At 50.6% G+C, this 18,693-nt stretch overlaps 4 protein-coding genes across 6 annotated transcripts; 2 read left to right on the top strand and 2 right to left on the bottom strand.

The window, feature by feature from the left end:
* The first annotated feature begins 91 nt into the window (after positions 1 to 91).
* On the top strand, positions 92 to 7,318 carry LOC128756722 (complement factor H-like). Its single transcript, XM_053861285.1, has 19 exons — positions 92 to 548; positions 621 to 803; positions 870 to 972; positions 1,186 to 1,262; positions 1,334 to 1,516; positions 1,610 to 1,792; positions 1,861 to 2,055; positions 2,118 to 2,297; positions 2,373 to 2,750; positions 2,815 to 3,003; positions 3,068 to 3,253; positions 3,872 to 4,042; positions 5,579 to 5,672; positions 5,752 to 5,828; positions 5,897 to 6,088; positions 6,155 to 6,343; positions 6,528 to 6,713; positions 6,793 to 6,975; positions 7,042 to 7,318. The coding sequence occupies exons 1-19, from the start codon at positions 479 to 481 to the stop codon at positions 7,224 to 7,226; spliced, it is 3,204 nt and encodes a 1,067-aa protein (XP_053717260.1). The 5' UTR covers positions 92 to 478; the 3' UTR covers positions 7,227 to 7,318.
* Positions 7,319 to 7,332: 14 nt separating this feature from the next.
* On the top strand, positions 7,333 to 8,578 carry tm4sf18 (transmembrane 4 L six family member 18). Its single transcript, XM_053861287.1, has 4 exons — positions 7,333 to 7,616; positions 7,959 to 8,027; positions 8,109 to 8,251; positions 8,315 to 8,578. Exons 1-4 carry the CDS (start codon positions 7,437 to 7,439, stop codon positions 8,511 to 8,513), a joined length of 591 nt encoding a protein of 196 aa, XP_053717262.1. The 5' UTR covers positions 7,333 to 7,436; the 3' UTR covers positions 8,514 to 8,578.
* Positions 8,579 to 9,038: 460 nt separating this feature from the next.
* LOC128757918 (uncharacterized) lies at positions 9,039 to 10,961 on the bottom strand. 2 transcript variants are annotated; one of them, XM_053863555.1, is made up of 6 exons: positions 10,791 to 10,961; positions 10,562 to 10,699; positions 10,415 to 10,489; positions 9,497 to 9,735; positions 9,270 to 9,429; positions 9,039 to 9,207 (listed from the first exon to the last, which is right to left on the bottom strand). In XM_053863555.1, the coding sequence occupies exons 1-6, from the start codon at positions 10,896 to 10,898 to the stop codon at positions 9,061 to 9,063; spliced, it is 867 nt and encodes a 288-aa protein (XP_053719530.1). In that variant the 5' UTR covers positions 10,899 to 10,961; the 3' UTR covers positions 9,039 to 9,060. The 2 variants fall into 2 exon arrangements, with proteins under 2 accessions (XP_053719530.1, XP_053719531.1); XM_053863556.1 differs by having other exon boundaries at positions 9,497 to 9,621.
* Positions 10,962 to 12,300: 1,339 nt separating this feature from the next.
* Positions 12,301 to 18,607, bottom strand: hps3 (HPS3 biogenesis of lysosomal organelles complex 2 subunit 1). Of its 2 annotated transcripts, XM_053862480.1 has the most exons (23): positions 18,360 to 18,607; positions 17,313 to 17,421; positions 17,068 to 17,139; positions 16,893 to 16,986; positions 16,744 to 16,817; positions 16,474 to 16,686; positions 16,366 to 16,408; positions 16,233 to 16,303; positions 15,899 to 16,155; positions 15,360 to 15,442; positions 15,129 to 15,294; positions 14,977 to 15,058; positions 14,764 to 14,921; positions 14,552 to 14,657; positions 14,303 to 14,484; positions 14,051 to 14,228; positions 13,750 to 13,983; positions 13,493 to 13,681; positions 13,254 to 13,430; positions 13,087 to 13,191; positions 12,809 to 13,015; positions 12,652 to 12,739; positions 12,301 to 12,595 (listed from the first exon to the last, which is right to left on the bottom strand). In XM_053862480.1, the coding sequence occupies exons 2-23, from the start codon at positions 17,361 to 17,363 to the stop codon at positions 12,468 to 12,470; spliced, it is 2,958 nt and encodes a 985-aa protein (XP_053718455.1). In that variant the 5' UTR covers positions 17,364 to 17,421; positions 18,360 to 18,607; the 3' UTR covers positions 12,301 to 12,467. The 2 variants fall into 2 exon arrangements, with proteins under 2 accessions (XP_053718455.1, XP_053718456.1); XM_053862481.1 differs by lacking the exons at positions 13,750 to 13,983; positions 14,051 to 14,228; positions 14,303 to 14,484.
* Between the last annotated feature and the right edge of the window lie 86 nt (positions 18,608 to 18,693).

Below are 18,693 nucleotides of genomic sequence, written 5' to 3'. Positions count from 1 at the left end.
CAGAAGGGGGTGGAATGGAGGTAGGGCGGGGGGAGGGGCTTTTTTTTAATGATGATGAACACACACAACTACACTCACACATGAATACTCATACACCCATGCACACTATACACAATGCAAATATAAGCTGCACACAAAACCACACCTACACACACAGTAGCGCATCCAAATGAATGCACACACAGCACAACTACACTGACACAGCCAGGCACACACAACTATAGACACAACTCTGACCCACTTGACTACAAACACAGGCACACGCACATAGAATTACTCACACACACAACTACAAACACGGACACTTTTTGAGTAGCATCTTTTGTTGACTTCATTGATTTAAGTCATCCATTAACAGACATTTGGAAACATGCGGGGGATAAAGTCATTTCCTGACAGTGGGCAGTCACCAGCCGTCAATCATTGATCCATCCAACTATGCAACAACTCCTGCAGCTCAGAAACTCAGAAACCCAAAATGAGGCTGATGGTGTGTGTGCTTCTTTGTGGGACCGTGGCTGTGTCTCAGGTCAGGGGCGACCGTAAAGGTATACACACACACACACACACACATTTATATTTGCAAACACGCGCACAGACTAACAAGTCGTCTTGGTTAGGCTGCCTCCTCGCAGACTTCCTGAATGGGACACTGTACGACTCCAAGTTTGACACATCAGGGCTGCAGGACAGTTACCCATCAGAGAGGCAGATCCGGGTCAACTGTGTGGTCGGACACTCGGGTTTCTTCAAACTCATTTGTGACGATGGAACCTGGAAGTCTCGTGGCTCCAAATGTCAACGTGAGTTTTTACCCTCACATTTTCCCACACCTGTCAAAATGCCTGACATTCAACCTGTTTTTACAGCCAGGCCCTGCGGTCACCCGGGTGACGCCCAGTTTGCAGACTTCCACCTGGAGGGAGAAGACTTTGTCTTTGGCTCCAAAGTCATCTACACCTGCAACAAAGGGTAAGGCAGGCGGGTTAGTGGATGGTTGAGAGGTGGAATGGTGGACAGGTTGGGTCCTCATTTTATAATAAGGTAGGTTGGTATACAGTCAGACTAGAAGGTGTGTTGACTGCAGATCTAGTTGGCAAATTGACACACAGAAACACAGGATAGACCGCCAGTTGTGAGAAAGATGTGTGGTAGGACACAGTAGCGTGACAGTTTCTTTCTCAGTTATCAGATGGTGAGTCGGATCAACTATCGCCGCTGTGTGTCGGAGGGCTGGGATGGTGTTGTGCCTGTCTGTGAACGTAAGCCCTTGTGAACACATGAACATTGATGGTGAGAAATAAATTGATTCCAACAAAGTTTGTTTGCCTAGCCGTCCAGTGTCCTTTGCTCCGACTGGACGATGGGGTCCTTGTGACAGGAAACCTGGAGGAGGCCAACTTTGGGAATGTGCTACGATTCAGCTGCAAATCCAGCACTCACATGCTGGACGGTAAGGGAGAGATCTTTTGTGATGAAACGGGTCGGTGGTCAGGACGTCCTCCCATTTGCAAAGGTCCGTTGATTCAATGTTATTAATCCATCCTTCAAGAGGAAAGTGTGGGTTGAGGGTGGATGGTCACTCAGGATTTTGTATGTCATATAACAGTGGTCAGCTGTCAAGCGCCCGTCATCGAGAATGGTCAGGTGGTCCGAGACCACTCTGCATATCCAGAGCACCATGAACTGGACTTCAGATGTAACCCTCAATTCCAGCCGTTGGACGCTCGACCTTCCAAATGCAAGAAAATGGGATTGAGAGCTGACTGGAGCCCGACCCCCGCCTGTGAACGTAGGTCCCTGTTTTTTGTTTCTGCCACTGGCGTTTCGTGACGTGCGATCTTTATGTCACATTCTCAGCGATTCGGTGTAGGATAGACCTGTCAGGGACCATAGGAACAAGCTTTGTGCCAAGCTTCACCAGTGCCTTCGCCATCGGTGAGTCGGTAACCATCACGTGTGAGGAGGACTTTTGGATCATAGACAAGCACACCACCTCAACTGTGTCCACCTGCCAGGATAATGGGAAATGGAGCATTACACCTAAGTGTCTTGGTAAGACTGGGACCTGTTCCTGCAAAGACAACGTCACAAAACAAATTGTTCTCTTTCACCAGAGGTCACTTGTCCAAATCACAGGCCCAGACACGTTTCCTGGTGGTCCGTGTACTGGGTTCCGAGGTTAACTCTTGGTGCTCGAGTCAGGTACCAATGCGACGGTGGTTTTTATAAGACTGACGATGCCCCTGGACTGACGTGTACCCGAGACGGGTGGAAGCCAGATCCACCCTGTGAAGGTGAGACGGAGCACAACTGAATGATGATGCCTCCACAATGTTTCTCTAATATGACTCATGGATATTGTTCTACAGAAAGGGCTTGTAATGTTGCTGAAGTCCAGAACGCAGATGCTGTAAATTACTGGATAAGGAAGGTCTACTTTGATGACCAAGCCACATTTAAGTGCAGGCACGATCATAGGCAATTCACCCTGAGATGCACACGGCAGGGCTGGTTAGGTACACACCCCTGCCCGCTGGAGAACCCACGCCCAGTAGAGGAGCTCCCCACTCAGCCGCCACCTTCGCCCTCGTGTCCCAAACCCAAAGTGAAGAATGGGTTTACTGTGCAGACTGCGGGTGAAGAGGTGTATTTCACTTGCCATCAGGGGTTCAAGCTTCTCAGCGGGGCGTCCTGGGGTGTGGCTGAGTGTACCAGTGGTGTGTGGCTGGGACTGGAGCACTGCATTGGTGAGACCATCTTAGAGTCTACTGACAATATCCAGTGTCCATAACTCTTGTTGTTCTGCTGCAGACCAGCGAGTCTGCGGTGATGTTCCGGAAGTTCCAAATGCTGATGTCAGTGTGAAGACCGGAGTGATGGAGCATGAGGATGTTGCCCTGATCACTTGTCGAGATGGAAGCCCGGGTGCGGCCGGTCATCTCAGCTGCCTGAAAGGAACCTGGGATTCTGACGGGATCCCTATCCAAAACATTTGTCCAAGTGAGTCACATGACCCGCATCTGGCGGTCACTGTAGTGCCTGACTTGTTTCACCCATGTGCCAGATAAGGCCGAGCTGTGCGGTGCCCCGCCCCAAGTCAAGGATGCCATCATCACCACTCCGTACCAGAACAAATATCAGTGGAATTCCACTGTCACGTATCGCTGCCGGGACAAGTTCACATTGGAGGGACAAGACCAGATCCAATGCACATCTGGGAAGTGGGAGCCAAGCAACATCAAATGCACAGGTGAGACAGACTTGGGAAGTTGCTCCTCTACTGGGTATGTCTAACACAGGGGTTGGCAACCAACAAAACTGAGTTACTCCCAAGATGCGTCACAGTCCATTCAACCAATCACAGTGGTTGAACGCTACAAAATGGCTCCACCTCTACAGCCAGTCAGCTGAGCAGCATAGCGCTGCAGGAACAGAAGAGAAGGGATCAGAAGTAGTCTGAACACAACGCATTTTAGCCCTTTAATGTCAATAAAACACCTGTAAGTTCATTGGTCATGTGACAAGGCGCAATCTTGGCAGCATGCAGCTGGATTGCTTGCAAAATTCCAGAATTTAATCGACTGTGATTGCTTGACTGTGCTGCAGAGCATCATGGGAAGTCATTGCTGCTGAGCTTGCTGTTGAGGGTAATGGCACTGCACACGCTACTTCCTTTGTTACGGTGGCAGACAGAATGGTTACATTAGAAAGAAGTCAGAGAAACTGCGGTTTGTTCTAATGGTATTTTGCCCTCAGATTTCGTTCAAACGGCCAGACTCCTTGTCGAAAGAGCCTCATGTGGCTTGCGAGCCATAGGTTCCTGACCCGTGGTCTAACATTACACGTCATCTTGCCTTCTACCTTTCAGCATTCTGTTTCAAACCCATGGAGGAGCAGCCAACAATGACCTTCCACCCGGATCAAGAGCGCTACCTCCAAGGTGAGGTAGTGGACTACCGGTGTGTAACACCAGGAAACAAGGCCGGAGGATCTGCCATGTGTGACCAGGGCAGCTGGACACAGCCTATTGACTGTGAAGGTACATGGGGGACAAGGTGGAATCGAGCTTGGCAAAGGATACTTGTCTGTCTGGCCTTTACACGGTCACTTCTTTGTCATGTATTACGGATGGGCAATAGATGGATCAATGAATGTGGATTAATGACAAATCATGGATAGATGAAGGAAGGATAGATGGATGATGCTTGTCTTGAAGCGTTCATCAGAGACTACAATGTCTCAAGAGTTTGAAAGCAACAGTCATGCAACCTCATGTCACCGCAGGCTTGTGGACTCAGGACTCAAGTGTCTCAAACTCACACACTCTCAAACACAGTGACAAAATTCCTGCCCATTTATTTACGCAGGAAAGCACAAAGCGATGTCACATCGCACATCCATGCTGAGGTGGGTGATCACCTTGGACCAACTCCAGTCTTTACGGGAACTTGCCACTGTCCTGGCAATCACAAAGGTTCCCATCATCTGTTGGGTAGAGAAAACCTGGACTGTCCCCAGTGTGTGTGTGTGTGTGTGTGTGTGTGTGTTCAATGAGTGCGTGTATGAACCTAAGGGGGTTGTCACACTCCGGACATTGTCTCAGGTCAAAGTCTGCTTGGCTGAGAAATCTGAGATGTGGACACAAGCAAAGAGGGTTTTGGCTGTGGACTGGAGTCAGCCTGTAGAGCTGGATTTTGCCCCAGATTTCTCAAGCAGGCGCGCAGTCCGTGTGTAAACAATAGACAGCTGAGGTCAAAATGTACGGAACAATGTTGAAACAGACCGCTGTCTAGTTGCCATTTGGGACGAATGCTGCTCGACAAAGGACAATACGACGCTGAGGTTTTCGGCCGCTCACACTAGTGTTTGACGGAGGGTGATTTCAGCCTTCAAACAACAACTTCAACTTCTGTGAATGTCGCCATCAGCTGGCCAGACGGAGTACTGAAGAAAATGGGACATCACCGCTGTGCAGGTAGAGGAATGAGGCAGCACATCAGAGGTAGAATCGTAGGTTGGGTAGAATCTGCCCCTTCGCTCAAGACGACTTTGTCACGTCTATTATTAATACCAACACTGAAGCCTGGAAGATTTACTTTGGATGACACATAAAAACAACACATCACCTGATGCTTTTAGATCAGCTCATGTAAGCACGCTCACCGCTGATCGCTGATAGCACGGTTACAAATGTGTCTCCAAACCTTGGACAGCACCGCACTCCACCATCAAGTTTGTTGTGCTGTAATTTTTGTCTCGACTGTCGCCACTCCTAGCTTTGCACACGCTTCTGTTGCAGTTTTACCTCCGTCCTGAGAGAGAGCCTCCATATGGCAAACATGAGTGCTGAGGACTGGCGCTTTGGCGCATGGTGACACCAATTTTCCTGTCTTTATGGCATGTCGCACATGGTGCAAGTGAAGATGTGTGGCCGAGAGGCTTGAGGGGACATATTGAGTCCTGTTGGTTTTGGAGTCGAACACGATGTTGGTCAGGGACGGTCCACACATGTGAACCCGTGTGACGTCTCGCTCGGACTGCAAGTCTGACTGACTTTGTGTTTCTGTGTTTGCAGCAAAGCCATGTGCACCTCCTGAGGGGACGACCAATGGAAACTATCGGTTCCTAACAGACTCTGAGACTACTGTGCAGTACTTCTGTAATGAGGGGTACAGAGACCATCTACCTTCGTGCGCAACTTCAGTTCTTGGGCGTGGTGTATCGTGTTTATGTGTACGTGTGCTTCAGGTTTGAGATGGTCAGCCGCGTAGACAACAGAACATGTCTGCAGGGCAAGTGGACGAACAGCGTCCCAGTGTGTGAAGGTCAGTCCAAGCAGCAAGATTGCCTTGTTTGGTTCTGAACTGAACCCCAGTTCTCTCTGACTGTTCAGCCACAACCTGTCACCTGCCCACTCTGGATCAGAACATGGTGGTGATCAATTTGCCAGAGGCGGAGGGCAGCATTGCCCCGGGTCATTGGCTCCGCTTCAGCTGCAAGCTTCCTGGGAAGGTTCTCAATGGGAGCGCCGACCTGATCTGTAAACTGGATGGACGCTGGGACCACCAGTTTCCCACCTGTGAAGGTAACATCAGGTGTGATCTCTGTGCTGGTCCTGCATCTCGTGTTGTTCTGTGTATCTCTACCGCAGATGTACCTTGTGCTACTGAGAAGATGGATCCTCGTCTGCGGGTCTCTGTCCTCCCGAATGAACACGGCACTATTCATCATGGACAAAAACTGCGCTTTGATTGTGAGAACGGGTCCTATGTGGACGGAGCAGAGGAGATTAAGTGTTTACCATCTGGAAGGTGGAGCGAACCAGTGCCTTCCTGCTCAGGTGAGTCCTCACCTAAAACACGTGCTGGGTCAGGAGTGTCCAGAAAACCTGCTGAGTCATCAGATAAACGGCCGAGCTGCGTGGTGCAGATGATCTGAGATGGCTGTGTAGGACAAATGTTGCCTCATGAGACAGATAAGCTCAAGTTTCATTTTTCCTGCTGAGTCATTCCTTTTGTGCACAGAGCCATGTCAGCTAACAGGTGTTGCCGACAGCGTTCAGCTGGTGTCACACAACCTCGATGCGTATGTCAAAAGGGGTGAGAAGGTCCAGTTCCACTGCCGTATACGAGGTCACAACATCAGAGGGGCGAGCGAAGTGGTGTGTCAGCACAATGGCAAATGGAGCGCCTCCTTTCCCACCTGTGGAGGTCATTTACCACAGTGTAGCATGTATTTGGTGCATTGTTGGTGGGTGTTCACGTCTCCTTGTGCATTCATACATGGCAGCGGCTACAGAGAACTGTCGGAGTCAACCCACTCTGCTGGACGGCGATGTGAAGGGCTCGCTGAAGTCTGAATACGAACACCTGGACCGGGTGGAGATGGCGTGCCAGTCGTACTACGTCATGGAGGGCAGCCCAATGAAGACATGTGTGAGCGGCGAGTGGCAAGGAGACATGAAGTGTCTGAGTGAGTCACACACACACGTGCACACACTTGCGCAGTTTCACTTTACTGCTGTTCTCCTCCGGACAGAACCGTGCACAGTGGATCGCGACATCATGAACCAACGTCATATCACCTTTCGCTACACAAGAGACGACAAGTTGTACTCAGCACATGACGATGAGATCGAGTTTATGTGCACTCGAGGGCGAATGCACGGAGACGCGCGTCAACGCTGTTTGAATGGTCACATGGATCTTCCCACCTGCCAGTGATGACGTCATCACCCTGCAATACCAGTCAGGGACCTAATTCTGCTTTTGTTGTCTAACATTTGTGTTTCTCACAATAAACATCTAAACTCAAATGTTGTCTTTCAAGAACACACATGCTCATGTGCGCGTTCTTCCTCGCAGCTCGCCCCTCCTCTCGCTCTCCTGCGATCAGGCCGTGGTGTGTAAGTGTGTGTGTGTGACTTTGTCAGGATGTGCTGCTCGCTGGTTCTGGCCCGGTCTCTGGGTCTGGTTCTGCTACCGCTCGCTCTGGTCTGCATGCTGGCCAACCTCCTGCTGCTCTTCCCCATGGGCGAGGTGTCGTACGTCCAGCAGGACCGAGTGTCCAGCTACATCTGGTACTGGGGGGGTCTTGGAGGAGGGGGGCTGCTGGTGAGTACACACAGTTTTCTTCCAAAACGTTTGTTCTCTCAAGCTGTTTTTATTCAAATTCATTTAACGAACGAGAAAAAAATTATTAATCAGCAAATAATGTCAATGTTTGTTAATGCGTGTGTGTGTGTGTGTGCCTGAAGTGTGTGTGTGCTAATCCCGTACCAGCACAGTCTTCTCTTTGTTTCTCAGAATCTACCCGATTATTATTGAGCTCAATGAACAAAAAAATCACATGACCACTCAATTACCCAATCGGTCAGTCAAGTCACATGACCTGCTGTTCTGTCAGTACTGCTCTTGCAATTGTTGACCATCACCCCTCCCTGATCGGTGGTCCAGATGCTGGTTCCTGCCACAGTCTTCGTCTCTCTAGGCAGATGTGGTTGCTGCTGGACTGACACACTGATGGTCTGTCAGGTCTCTTCGACTTTGGTTATGTGTTTATTTTCTCATCACCCTTGACTCCCTGTGTGTGTGTGTGCAATCCAGATGTGTGGCTCTGCCCTTGCAGCTCTGCTGGGTTTGCTTGGTTCTGGTTACTGCTTCATCATCTCAGGGCTGATCCTGCTACAGGGACCACAGTGTTTCACCTCCCTGGGCTGGACCTACCCTTTCGCAGACCAGCGGGGGCGGTAGGACTCAACAGACGCAAGCACACTTGTCAGTGTACCTGACACTCATACGTGTGTCTGCAGGTACCTCTTCCGGCCAGACTCCTGGTCTCAGTGCCTGCAGCCTCTACACGTCGTGGAGTGGAACACAATGCTGGCATGTGTCTTGGTGTGTGTGGCGTTGCTGGAGTTCATTGTGTGTATGGTGCAACTGGTCAGCGGCCTGGTCAACGCCGTCTGTCGGCCATGTTGTTTCAAGCAGGAGTACAGTCTCAACACTTAGCGATACACACACACATACATACAATTTTCAATAAAAATACATTTCCCTTGTTTACGGAGTCAGAGTTTGTGTTTTTGGGTTAAGCAACTGAATTCCAGGATGTGGAATTGTTGACTTATACTTGGAAGGGAGGGGATCACTCTTTGGTCACCTCGGCTTTATTAATTTCATTAATACATTTCATTAATCATGTATGCATTATGGTTTCATGTTAAATTAACACAGGGAGAATTTCTTCTTAGCTTCAGCACTTGAAATTACTCTGCAACAGTGTAGTGTACTGCAGCACTCGTTAGCCTCCGGAATAGCCAGATATCTGGTAATTAATGAACATTAAATTAAAATCGACTCTGCATTTTTTCTTTTTTTAAATCTAACTCACATTGAATCTTTCACTTCGTATATGCATGCAGTTTCCTGGAACCTCTTTCTGACCATGTTTGCCTGACTGCAGTCCATTTTTTCAAGAATCAACCTGGAAATGTCTACAAGGTATTTATTTCAATAAAAGTACAACATCCAAACAGTCAGCATCCTTTTCAAGATGTCAGCAGCTGGGGGGGGTCACCTGTTGGCCGTCGTAGTGACAGACAACATACAGAACACTGAACGCTGAAATCCTCAAGACCTGGTCCCCGGTCCAGCCGCTCGCGGGTGTTTGTGGGACGAAGAGGACCCGGGACCCTGGTACACACTGAGAGGGCACACACAGTCAGGACAACCGTCGGGTCATCAAAACAAACGTGACAAACGCACCTGGAGGAAGGTGAGGCGGCGTCTGGGTGCGTTTCGTGGCCTCTCTCCAGCAAAGATTGCGGTCAGGCGACTCTCCACCTGATCAGCTGACCAGGTCCTGTCGATGGTGACACGAGCCGTCAGAGCTACAGCAGAGAGCGCTCGCTCTCTCCCCTGGACTCTGAGGACAGAGAGACTTCATCAACATCATACCACCAGACCACCACATGTCACATGGTCACACCCACCTGTCCAAACGCTCCATGTCATAATCTGCAGGAAGACACACCACATCTTTGACTGCCAGTCGACTGGTCTGAGGGGTCCGGCGCCGCCAGTGCACACGATGACACTTTGGTGTTAAACCGTCAGTCTGCGGCCAGTCATGTGACAATAAGATCATGTGACCACAGGTACCACTCATCCGGCTCGTTCGAGATGAGCCAAGCAGGCGCAGCACCTCGCTCCGCCGGGCGCCCCCAGCATGCTGCCAGAGAGTGGACAGAGAGCTGAAGAGAGCCACGAGGTCAGGCTTCTGACGACACCAGAAAAGAGCAACCTCACTGAGAACCACAACCTCACTGTAGACCTGTTCAGAGTCTGTCAACTGTGATAAATGGGCGCAAGCATTTTTAGCAAGGGAAGTGTGGCGGAGTACAGTCCTGGGGTCTCCAGCGGCATATCCACCTCTCCCCTGACCCCCGTTGGAATTTTGACCCCCTTTTCAGCCGTTTAGGTCAATGGGAATCGCTCCCTCCGTTCATATTGAGCCAGAATTGTGTCCCCGGTTGGAATGAAGTTTCGGACAATTAGAGCCATCAATTGCAAAAAACTTTTTTGAACGAGCATTCACTTACACGCCTGTGTAAATGGTGGCTGCAAAGATGTGAGCTCATATTTTTCTGTTGACGTGGACTGCCGACTGGGTCTACACTGGCGATGCTGATGCTGGTGCTGAGACCAACTAACACCAGATGATGTGATCAAGGTTCAACTTCAGCAATCACTCATGGTCACAAGACTCTCCAGTACCCCAACAGACACTCAACGTGTTGACAAACTTCACCACCAATCAGCTCTCTGTCCACAAGTGTGCGTGCGCGCGTGCACAGGGGTGATCTGTTCAACGTCGTTGATTGATCTAATCTTCTTTGATGGACAGTTACCACGCTGATGATGCTCGAATGCTCTGATTGGACCTCCACCAGCTCGCTCTCCGAGATCCGGAGCGGCGGGAACACCTAAGGAACATGCGCGCTTGTGAGTACGTTCTCGCTCCAACTCAGCCCTCGCTCGCTCGCTCCCTCGCTCACCTCCATCTCGATTTCTATCTCCTCCGTGCATTCGAGCGGGTCCGGGTCCTCTGGGGTGGTGAGCTGGGCAGGGTGTCCCGGCTGGACCGGGCTCTGGGCTTCTGCGACGTCCAGCGCCGGAGGATGTTCCCGCCGCTCCTGGGGCCGGAGCACCAGAGTCGGAAGGTGAAAACAAAGTTGCAGAAACGAGCTTCAGTGTGGTCTCTAACACCCGCGGTGGTAAACGCACCTGGACGGGGTGCAGCGTCTTCTGGACTGACGTCAGTAGCCGGGACTCCGAGGACAGCAAGTCCATCTCGATGTTCTCTGTGATCACCAAAACCTTCTTCTCCAGCATCTTCACAAAACCGAGCACTTCCCACGTCACCTCCTCTCTGCAGTTGATGAACCGACTTCTCGCACCTGGGCCTGCTGCGCGCCCCCTTCTATGACCCCAGCTCTGCCTTCTGATTGGCTGAGAGTCTGGTGGGTAGGCGGCGCATTGACCACAGCAGGTGAGGAGCAAGCGACGTATGGATGAAGCGTTCGTTACTCTCGAGTCTTGATGTCGATAAAATATATATGCCGTTGTGAGGACTCTTTCTCCGGTCGATTGAACTACCTTTTTAAAAACAACTACCTCCATCTGTGTGACGGTAATTGTTCCAACCCCCCTCCATCATGACTCCCCAAGTAAAGAACACTTTCTCAAACAGAATGGCGTGATGTCATTTCTTCCACCGGACGACTTAGACCGGACTCTGGCAGCTTTGGAGACAGACCAGGACAGTCACCCTAGACCTGTAACTATTATATTCATCATTGAAAGAAAGTGGTTTTTGCTGTTGAGATGCTGAAAAATCAACAAGAAGGTATTGTCACAGAAATAAGTATTGTGATCACATCACCACTATTGCTTGTCACCAAAATGACACGTTAATAGATTTTAATATTTCATCTTCAATTACTGATGAGTTCATTTTGCGTCAATTTTGGTCAACAAGCTGCAGGAGGAGTCTCACTTGGTCTCACTCATGGGCCGTCAGCTGGCTCAGCGGTTCCTGTCTGGCATTTCATCACAGGAACAAACTAGAGACGGCAAACCTCTGTGATGCCAGTCATTTGCATCCACATTTTTTGAACCTACTATCATGGTTCTTCACATATTTTGTCAATATATTACTGATTAAATATTTCAAGTGCAATGTGCCCGAACAGACAGCAGATTGGAGTAGTGGTACAAAGTGGTTCATATGGTCACATTAATTTATTACTGTGTTTCGATTGTATGTTTTGTGTAATGAAATCCAAAGGTTAGTTTTCTGCCTGTTTTAACCACAGCAACCAGACGTGCCTAGTGGGGCAAAAAAAAGGCGAACTCGTAACTACAGGTGGCACAGTTGCGCATTAGCTAGCACTGCTGGTTCAATCCTGCTCTGGACCTTACTGGGTGGAGTTTGCATGCTGTCTCTGTGCCTGCGTGAGTTTCCTCCGGGTTTCTTTCCACAGCCCAAAGACATGCTCACTAGGTTAGTTGGACACTCCTCAAATTGCCCTCCGTGTGGGTGTAAATGGTGTGTGTGCCCTGTGATGGACTGGCAACCAATGACCACTGAGATATGCTCCAGCACTCCCCACCACCCTGAACAGGACGAAGCGCTGTTTAACAGAAGATGTTTGTATGTACTACATAACTCCAAACGAACCGATAGACCAGCCTGACCAGCCCTGAAAGTTTCGACATACGTTGTCCAGTCTGGAGTCATACCATTTATAAATAAACACTTGAGCTGTGAGTTGCAATAACAAGAGGATTGAGAAGCGTAAACAACAGCTGAACTCAATGATGAGGCAGAATTTTACTTTTATATACTCTTTGTCACAGTAGATAACAAAAGAACAGTAGCCGATGTGATGATAATGTCTGTCATGTCAGCTGGTGTCTCAGGTTGCAGGACAGCAGGTGCGGCAGGAAGTAAGCGGCGTCGCCATCATCCGGTATAAGCTCCAAAAACTCAGCAGGACTCTTCTCCGTCGCAACAACCGCCAGTGTTTCTGGAAACACGACAGACTTGATGATGGTTCTCACACTCGCACCCTCACACACAAACCTTGTAGAGCAGCCAGCAGGATGTCGTTGTCACACGCGCTTCTGAGTCGTCCACAGAGTTCCGGAAGTAACTTCTGCCACCACAGAGCCTGGGCACACACGTGCACACATGTAGACTTGTCTACACAGACTGGCTCCAGATCTGGGTGTGGTCCTACCGTGTGGGCAGCAGTCAGATGGTGGTCAGCGTAGGCAATCAGGGCTTGCGGGCAGCGCTGAAGAAGCTTCTCAATGCAGAGCTCATGCTGCCCTCGACTGGCAGCGCACAGAAGCTGCAGACTGAAGCCCCACAGACTTTCATCAGACAATCCGTCCAGCAGGGGGCAGACCAAGGGCAGAGGCAGGGACAGGCCACACAGGAGAGACTGTGGACAAGATCGTCCTCATCTTCATCCCACTCACTGCAGTGACATCATCACTCAGCTCAAACACTCACTTGCAGTTTGTGGAGCGCCTCCAGCTGGTCGGCGTGTGTGACGCTTGGCGGACTGACCACTGCAAGCCACGGGTGCCGCGTGCCAAAGTGCACACACGAGTTGATCTGCAACACACAGGAAGTAACCCATGACATTGCAGGAAGTCACGAGGACGCATAGGTCTCACCAGGTCGTCGACACTCCTGAGCGACTTGTGCGTGCGAGCCGTTTCGGGGTGGGTGAGCCTGTCGATGTAGACGGATGCCAGACGGAACAGGAGCTCCTGGATGATCGTGTCCTGTGACGAGGCAACAAGCTCCGCCTCCCAGAAGTCCACTAGGAGAGTGTCGCAACGGCCCAGCACCTGGAGAGACACAGGGACATGACTTCGTGGCAAACACACACACAGCGGGGAGGCACACGCACCTGGAAAAGTTGATCCAGCTGTTCCAACGTCACCTTGTTGTTCTCTAGAAGACCCACCAGGGCAGCGACCAGCAGGCCAGGCCGAGAGGCGGCAAGCTGCTCTGTTAATGCAGTTGGACGCAGATGTGAGTGTTCGCCACTGTGGAGCAAGATCCGGGGCTCCTCGATGAAGCAGTACACCAGCTGCATCTACACATATATACACATTAAAGCACCCTCCACATTCCTGCCTTTTCCCGACTTGATCCTTCCTCTACCTCCCCATGTCGCTCCATCAGCTGTGTGAAGCGAGTGATGTCACCCAGCTGCAGCATCATAGCTGCCATGGTGACAGTGAGTGGCACTTGGACGCCTTTGGTGCACTCCAAACGTTGAAGGATCTCATGAGTCCGGGCAGCATTGACCCGGATCATGCACGGACTAGAGCACACCCGCACCAGCTCAGACGGTTCTGCTTCACTGAAGATGTCTACGACCTCATCAGCTGATTCCTGAATATAAACACATGCATGTCGAGGGGTCCGAAACCAGAACAGAACACGCAGTTCAGGTACGAACCGGACTCAGACTCTGGTGAGGGACCTCCAGCAGCTGGTGCTTCAGGTAGAACAGGAAACCTGGACCAAAGGACTGGAGGCTATTGGGAAGTGGACGGTTCCTCTCTAAGACTTCCGTGATGGACAGTCCAGACATCCGGTAGTAAGGCAGCGCCAGGTGACACAACCGTTCACCACCCCTTACCCAGAAAACGACAGACAGAAAGTCATGGCAACTCATGCGTCATGACAGCAGAGGAGCATAAGCAGTCACCTGCTGAAGCTGTCCCCCAGCTGAGCGCAATTCTCCCTCAGGGCCTCCTCCAGCTCATCTTTGTCCGTCTCCTCGTCCGCCGACAGCAGAGAGGAGCGCAGCAGGAGATGAGCCTCACTGAGGAGGTGCCTTAGACTCTGAGCCTGAGGATTCCACTCAGAGTACCTCTGACTGTAGTCCACCTGGTGCACACGGGCAGTGTTTGTGTGTCTGCACGTACATGCGTGCGTGCGTGCGTGCGTGTGTTACCATCTCTCGATACAGAACCACTGGAGCCACCATGTCAACCACATAAAGGTTCCAACCAGGTCCAGGTGAGCTTGTCTCTTTGGGAGATGACAGAGTCCACTTCCTGCTGCAAGGGTCAGAGGTCAGACAGAAAGGAAGAGGAATCATATGTCAGGGTGGAAGTTAAACAGATTGACAGACATTTGTGGCCTAATCATGGGTCGGGGACTCACAGGCCTCGCCGTGGTGTGGTACGTTCAGGCTCCTCAGCCGCGGGGGCATCTGCAGTGGAGAGCAGGACAACATGTCGTCCAAACACAGACACAGACCGGAGTCCGATAAACATCTGCATCCTCAGAGCGCAGACGTCCAGGCTGGGAGGAGGACAGGCCTGCACACACACAGAGTTATGGCGCCGGCACACACAGAGAAGGACACGGTTGTACCCTCAGCATGGTGTCGATGTATGGATCCTGCAGTCGAGCAGCAATAGCTGAACATCGTACAGTGAAGCACTGGAGAGCGTTCCTGGAGACACAAGCTCACGTAACCACATTTACATCTTGCAACCGAATCATCACGTCATCACCATCCTCACCTGGTGATGACGTGCAGCAGGTGGTCTGTCAAGACCACCTCGATAACCTTCTCCGGGTACTGGTACGTTGAGATCAACTGGACTCCGCTGCCCAGACTGTATAGGAAGCCCGAGTTTGGCAGCGAGAAGAAGCAGAAGATACACACTGGCTGGCCCGAGGATTGGCCTGCACAGATCACCTTCGTTGTCGTCATCATCATCATCATCACACAGAGAGATAACGCCACTCACTGGTCACCAGAGGGTGGAGCTGCAGCGAGTGAAGCTTAGTCTCCTCCACACTGCATCCTTGGAAAAAGTCAGGCGAGAAGCGCCTGAAGACACGTCCAGTTAGAACGTTCAGAACAAACCTGACTATACACACACACACACACACACACACACACACACACACACACACACACACACACACACACACACACACACACACACACACACACACACACACACACACACACACACACACACACACACACACACACACACACACACACACACACACACACGTTTGTCTTTCTATCTTATTGAGGAATGACATAATGCTTTCCTCAGCCTCTCCCCCTAAACCTTACCATCTAAAACAAAATGACGAAACTCAACCTGTTACTCTTAACCAAAGTAAAACCCAGTTATAATAACTGAGCTAGTTTGCAGATTTAACCCTTAAAATGAGGCTGAACACAGTGAAGAAAATGTCCCCACTTAAAAACTCATACAGGTTCTCACAAAAACAGAAGTACAAGAACACACGCACACAGACACGCACACACCTGTATAGCAGGTAGGACAGTGTGTGTTGCTCTCGCTCCTCCAGACTTGTGGACTCCACACTAATGGACACGCCACACTCTTCAGCCGCATCACCAAGAAGCTCCTGGTGTCTGTGGATGAGCAGGAAGTCTTCCTCACCCTGTCCATGCGTCTCAGCTGGTTCCTCCGTCCTCACAGGTCCAATTGAAGAGGCCAACTTCAGAACCAGAACCTCCAGCTCTGACTGCACCGCCACATACCCAGAACATAGGGCCACCTGTGTGATGAAGCAGGGAAGCTGCTGTCAAAGACAAACTGATAGCGTCATCACTGACCTGGTGGACTCAAAATAACCTGTGTGGGCTTGGTCTCTTTGAAGTGCAGGATGACTGTCCGTTCAAAGTCCAGGAACCAAGAGTTTGAACCTGTGGATCAGGGTCAAACGTCAGAAATGGAGTCAGGAAGGCAGCACGGTCTGGTCCTGTACCTGGACACTGGAGGTTCTGTGGAGCTGGATTCCGGAGGTGCTGCTGAGCATTTTGAGAAATGGACCTTAGTTGGACACAGTAACAACTGAGGGTAAAATGTGTCTTACCGGATTGTTCTGGTTCGGCCTCCGAAGTGTGAACAGAACCAGAGAGCTGATGCAGCCCACCAGCAGGTCTCCAGTGATTGGGCAGCAGCTCAGAGCCACGGGTCGCTCCGACAAGGGTATCTCAATGATCTCCATCTGGGCTCCTGCTCGTGGAGAGGCCCCTCGCAGCAGGTGACCCAACAGCCGCACGCCAACCCGGGACTTTTCCTCGGCCTGGAACAGAGGGGTGAATCCTGAGCAAATGTTTCTTTGGTAACAAGTTTGTTTTACCTGGCAGCGCCAGTTGGTGTAGGCTCTCAGGTAGGTGGCACCATTCTTCTCCTCGATGGTTACCAGATAATCACCTAGTGGAAAACAAACAGGCTCAAAGTCTACTGATCTACTAGATCAGTCATGTGTCTGGTGGATCATGTGCGTACCAACGGCGCTGTGTCGTAGAGTCCGGACGGCACCCATGGTGGAGAACCGACAGACCAGGGGACAACCATCCTGGAGCAGGCTGAAGACCTCCACCTGACACGCACATATGAATGCACTGTTGAGTGACAGCTCCTCAGCTTTCCGTCGTCATTGACAAGAGAAGTAGTCATTCACCTTACATCCTCCAGCCGCAACCACAAATAAGACTCCTCCTCCGCAGCAGATCAGACTTGGCTCCTGATCCACCTAGGGATGAAGACAACGTCTTGACCACAACAACAGAGAATCACTCATCCGTAGAGGCCCAAGCGAAAGCCACGCTTGATTGTCTCCTGAATGAATGGGGTTCAATGCACTTTGTGCTCTGCTGACTTACAGGTGTGTCGACAGTAACTTTATCACTGTGATGACCAACTGACCTGCACAATGTTCTGGGAGGCAAACGGGTGACAGTTGTAGACGTGAACCATGTTGGTGACACCCCGCCTCCGGTGACGTCACTTGGCGATGATGGCAGAGCAGCCACAGCTGCAAACACGTCAACAACATGCATCAGGGGAGTGTGAGCCAGGCTGGGTGAGTAATCGGGCAGAAATGATCAATTCCCTCCAGCTGTTCACCAAACACTGACATTTTGAGTGACATCGGACAGGTCAAATTGTTCAGGTGGGCCCCGTGCGACAAAAACAGTGGGTCATTTTCAAACTGACAGCAGGCTGGTCGGAGCGGAACTGGACCTATACACCTCCCCTGGGTGAGACTGTGTCCTTACAGACTGACACATTTGCTGCCATATCCACTAGTGGTCTGGTTGTAACCCCTGAGGCAGCAGCAATGAAGACCATCGAGAGGAGTTGCAGAAAGAAGGGCAGAGTGAAGAGCTGTCAATGACATTATCCCCTACTTGGACCTATTCCTTTAGCTGGAATTCAGACAGCAGAAACAGTGCAAGGGTTTATCTTGTGGATGTTGCACTGTTGATACTAGCATAGCAATGTCCAAGCATCCAACATGTGAGGTGAAAATGCGTGGGCCTAACTGTTCTACCTGGTCACTTAACCACGTTATTAGATGCAAAGGAGCAATGAAATGCAGAGTGAATTTTGGGACGTTTCTCATTGACGTTCTTGCTTCCCTCAGCCTTTCTAAACGATGACTCTTCAAACCTGTACTGTACGTTGTACTTTATCTGCGCACGGCACGCAATCTCATCAAGAAATTGTGGTGGGCTAAAAATGCCCTGCCGTTTTGTTTTTTCATTTATTTTGTCCCAATCCGACCCTGTGGATGGTCCCCCGTCACGTGACTCGGAGTCTCGTGAGGCGCATCGGTTACTTTTTGTCATACGTCGGCACAGAAGTTGCAGAAAAGTCAACGGCTTAATGGCTGCAGTTTGACACCGGTGTGGTGCTGACAGAACGCAGCATGTTAACTGAGAACATGATAAAGATGAAAACATGAACAACCTTACTTCGATGTTTCCTGCTGCCTCGGCCGACGCGGAAGTGACGCTGTTTTCACTCCGCCCCCATCCATACGTCACTCTGAATGATTGACGAACGACACGTTTATGCCGAATACTTTTGTAAACAACGTAACTCCCGTGTTTTGAGAAGAAGTGGAGCTAATTATTTCCACCATATGTGCTGAACCTTGATCAGGATGCTCCGGATAATTCAGCAAGATCGATGACCTAACGCCTGAGAACCGCCTCTACCATCAATGCGGGTCGATAGATGATACTAGCAGTGGCCAACCACAGTGTTTCAGACAGATGATGACGACACACTTGTCCTCTGT

Source organism: Synchiropus splendidus, chromosome 4, assembly GCF_027744825.2.
Source record: "Synchiropus splendidus isolate RoL2022-P1 chromosome 4, RoL_Sspl_1.0, whole genome shotgun sequence".
Classification (NCBI taxonomy): Eukaryota; Metazoa; Chordata; class Actinopteri; order Syngnathiformes; family Callionymidae; genus Synchiropus; species Synchiropus splendidus.
The sequence above is the reverse complement of the archived record's forward strand: the minus strand, read 5'-3'. Positions and strand labels throughout refer to the sequence as shown.

Excerpts from the sequence above, each read along its gene's own strand:
- LOC128756722 (XM_053861285.1), top strand. The coding sequence starts at position 479 with ATGAGGCTGATGGTGTGTGTGCTTCTTTGTGGGACCGTGGCTGTGTCT. Across the intron at positions 973-1,185 it reads ATCTACACCTGCAACAAAGG|TTATCAGATGGTGAGTCGGA; the intron begins GTAAGGCAGGCG and ends TTTCTTTCTCAG. Across the intron at positions 6,089-6,154 it reads CCAGTTTCCCACCTGTGAAG|ATGTACCTTGTGCTACTGAG; the intron begins GTAACATCAGGT and ends TCTCTACCGCAG.
- tm4sf18 (XM_053861287.1), top strand. The coding sequence starts at position 7,437 with ATGTGCTGCTCGCTGGTTCTGGCCCGGTCTCTGGGTCTGGTTCTGCTA. Across the intron at positions 7,617-7,958 it reads TTGGAGGAGGGGGGCTGCTG|ATGCTGGTTCCTGCCACAGT; the intron begins GTGAGTACACAC and ends TCGGTGGTCCAG. Across the intron at positions 8,252-8,314 it reads TTCGCAGACCAGCGGGGGCG|GTACCTCTTCCGGCCAGACT; the intron begins GTAGGACTCAAC and ends GTGTGTCTGCAG.
- LOC128757918 (XM_053863555.1), bottom strand. The coding sequence starts at position 10,898 with ATGCTGGAGAAGAAGGTTTTGGTGATCACAGAGAACATCGAGATGGAC. Across the intron at positions 10,490-10,561 it reads AGATAGAAATCGAGATGGAG|GTGTTCCCGCCGCTCCGGAT; the intron begins GTGAGCGAGGGA and ends CATGTTCCTTAG. Across the intron at positions 9,208-9,269 it reads GCCGCCTCACCTTCCTCCAG|TGTGTACCAGGGTCCCGGGT; the intron begins GTGCGTTTGTCA and ends GTGCCCTCTCAG.
- hps3 (XM_053862480.1), bottom strand. The coding sequence starts at position 17,363 with ATGGTTCACGTCTACAACTGTCACCCGTTTGCCTCCCAGAACATTGTG. Across the intron at positions 15,443-15,898 it reads CTGTCCTACCTGCTATACAG|GCGCTTCTCGCCTGACTTTT; the intron begins GTGTGTGCGTGT and ends ACGTGTCTTCAG. Across the intron at positions 14,922-14,976 it reads ACATCGACACCATGCTGAGG|GCCTGTCCTCCTCCCAGCCT; the intron begins GTACAACCGTGT and ends GTGTGTGTGCAG.